The sequence below is a fragment of the Carlito syrichta genome, unplaced genomic scaffold, assembly GCF_000164805.1.
Source record: "Carlito syrichta isolate Samal-C Ts95f unplaced genomic scaffold, Tarsius_syrichta-2.0.1 Scaffold115678, whole genome shotgun sequence".
NCBI classification, from domain to species: domain Eukaryota; kingdom Metazoa; phylum Chordata; class Mammalia; order Primates; family Tarsiidae; genus Carlito; species Carlito syrichta.
In genome coordinates, this window is record NW_007059774.1 from 1 (window position 1) to 2,887 (window position 2,887).

Genomic DNA, 2,887 nt, shown 5'->3' on the forward strand with positions numbered 1-2,887 from the left:
CGTCCGTGCGCGGGCGGCAGGCGGAGCAGGGGGCGCGGGCAGACGGGACCTGGGTTCTGCCCCTTACCGGATGGGTGTTTTCTTTGCGGGCGGAAGAACAGGGCTCCGCCCAGGCTGAAAGCCAGAAGCAGGCCGGACAGGGTCACGACGATGCGGACGCAGTCTGAGCTGCACAGAGACCTCTGGGCTGCGACAGGCAGGGCCCGCGCGGGGGTTGGGGCGTCCCGGCGCTTGGCTCCCTGGCACAGCCCGCCCGGCCCTCTGGCCTCTCCCCTGCCCCCGGCTTCTTCGCCCCGCCCCACCCCTGGGCCAAGCCCGCCCCTAACCCCTAGACTCTGATCCCCACTCTCGGGACCCCTTCTCCTAGGCTCTTCTGGCTGGCTTCCGCCTGGCCTCTGCTGCCTGCATCCCCTTGGGGGTGGGGATTCGGGAGGAAACTCACGAGGCCAGCGGGTAGGGTGGGCCGTGGCCGGCAGCTGCCTGAGATCAGCCGGCGTCTGCACGTGCCCGCCTGTCCCGGCCTCCGGCACCTCTGGGAAAACAGAGACAGACGGAGTGGCGGCGGGGAGCCCCATCGGGCATGCGCTCTGAGATGGGCGGGCAGAACCGGTTGGGGTGGCACCCTGCCCGGAGCGATTGGACAGAAGGCTGCCGGGAACTTACTTTTGCCGTAAGGTGAGTGGGTGGGTGGAGGGTGCGGGCCTGGGCCCTGAGGTGGCCGGGCAGCCAGCTGGGAGCCTGCAGGAGGATCACACTCGGTGCACTCCTTGTCCCTGCACTGCCAGCCATCGGGGCACGTGCACTCGGCATTGGCAGTGACGGTGCAGTTGTGAATGAGAACACCTGGGGAAAGAGATGGCGGGAGGAGCACAGGACACTCGGACCTGCAGAGACCTTCAGGTCAGCTTGTTTGGCTCTCACCCCCGCCCCAGGCCCAGCTCTAGGGGGATGTGCTTTCCTTCCCACCTCCCTCACCAAGCCTTGCCCTCGTCACTGGCACCCAGTGCCTTTGCGTTATTATTGTTATTAAAGAAGAAAGTTGGACCTTTCAGAAACTCATGGATTCAGAAATAGAAACAATGAAGAAAAGTAGAAAGGGCTTATGTAACTTTCTCCTGTACTAATACTTTATTAACTTTTTTTTAAGAGACAGGGTCCCCAGCCTGGACGACATAACAAGACCTCATCTCTACAAAAAAAAAAAAAATTAGCCAGGTGTGGTGGCACTTGCCTGTAGCACCAGCTGCTTGGTGGGAGGCTGAGGAGGAAAGATCACTTGAGCTCAGGAGGTCAAGTCTGGTCGAGGTGAGCTGTGAGCATGCCACTCCACTCCAGCCTAAGCAACAGAGTGAGACCCTGACTCCAACCAAACAAAACAAAACAAAACAAAAAACCAAAAAAACAAGGTGTTGCTCTGTTGCCAGGCTGGAGTACAGTGGCACAAACACAGCTCACTACAGCCTCGACCTCCTGGACTCAAGTGACCCTCCCACCTCAGCTTCCTAAGTAGCTAGAATTACAGGTATGTGCCACCGTGCCCGGCTGTTCTTTAAATTTTTGTAGAGACTCATCTCGCAATGTTGCCCAGGCTAGTCTCGAACTCCTGGCCTCAAGCATTCCTCCTACCTCAGCCTCCCAAAGTCCTGGGATTACAGGTGTGAGCCACCACACCCAGCCCTTTAACTTTTATACCGACCACGTGTGGTAGCCTGTAATCCCAGCACTTTGGGAGGCTGAGGTGAGAGGATTGCCTGAGCAGCCCAGGGTCTCAAGACCAGCCTGGACAACTTGGAGACACCTCGTCTTTACAATAAATAAAAAAAATTAGCTAGGTGTGGTGGCACCCTCCTGTGGTTCCAGCTGTTTGGAAGGCTGAGGCCTAAGGATCACCTGAGCCCAGCAAGCTGAGGCTGTGTTGGCTGTGAGCATGCTACTGCACTCCAGCCTGGGTGACAGAGTGAGACTCCAACTCAAAAAAAGAATGCATACAAATTGGACTCACAGCTGTAACTGGCACCAGATGTAGAAACAGACGATGACAAACAACATTCCCTTCTGCTTAGGGAGGCAATACTCCCCAAAAGTAGCCACTACCATTACCTCCCAAGGCCACAAGTTACTTTTGCCTCTCTGTGTACTGTAGAAATGGAATCATGCAGTATATATTCTCTGCTGCCTGGCTTCTTTTATTCAACTCTGTGAACCTCATCCATGGTGCTGACTGCAGTTGCTGACTGATCATTCTCATTGCTATGTATTATTCCAGTTTATGAATATTCCTCAAGCCATTCATGCATCCTACTATGGGATTGTTTTCAGTTTGTAGCAATCATGAACAGTGCTGCTGTGATCCCTAATATGTTTTTATCTCTACAAGGGAGTTACTTGATGACAGAATCCTTTGCCTTTAAAATGTAAATTTAAAAAATTAAAAAAAAAAAAAAAAAAGGGCAACCCCTTCGGGTCCTCTCCCACTGTGGTAGCTTTTTTGTCCTCTCAAGAAATCCTGCTTTCTAAAAAATAAATAAATAAAAATTTTGGCCAGGCTCAGCGGCTCAGCCTGTCATCCCAGCACTTTGGGAGGCCTAGGCGAGTGGATTGCCTGAGACCACGGGTTCAAGACCAGCCCGGGCAACTTGGCGAGACCTCATCTCTACCATAAATCAGAAATTAGCTGGTGTGGTAGCACGCACCTGTAGTTCCGGTTACTTAGAGGGCTGAGGCAGAAGGATCGCCAGAGCCCAGCGGGTCAATGCGGGGGTGGCCGTGAGCATGCCATCGCACTTCAGGCTGGGTGACAGGGTGAGACTCCAACTCAAAAAAAAAGGAATAAAGCCGGGCTCGGTGGCTCAGCCTGTCATCCCGCGCCTTTGGGAGGCTGAGGTGA

At 54.5% G+C, this 2,887-nt stretch overlaps 1 protein-coding gene across 1 annotated transcript in view; it reads right to left on the minus strand.

Moving 5' to 3' along the window:
• Positions 1-49: 49 nt before the first annotated feature.
• The window catches only part of CD27 (CD27 molecule), a gene marked incomplete at its 3' end in the record, with an annotated part of 6,355 nt that continues 3,517 nt past the window's right edge, over positions 50-2,887 (minus strand). The window contains exons 3-5 of the mRNA XM_008073290.1: positions 664-843; positions 443-532; positions 50-187 (exon numbers count right to left, since the gene is read on the minus strand). Of these exons, the coding sequence (XP_008071481.1) occupies positions 50-187; positions 443-532; positions 664-843 (408 nt within the window). The remainder of the gene's footprint in view (positions 188-442; positions 533-663; positions 844-2,887) is intronic.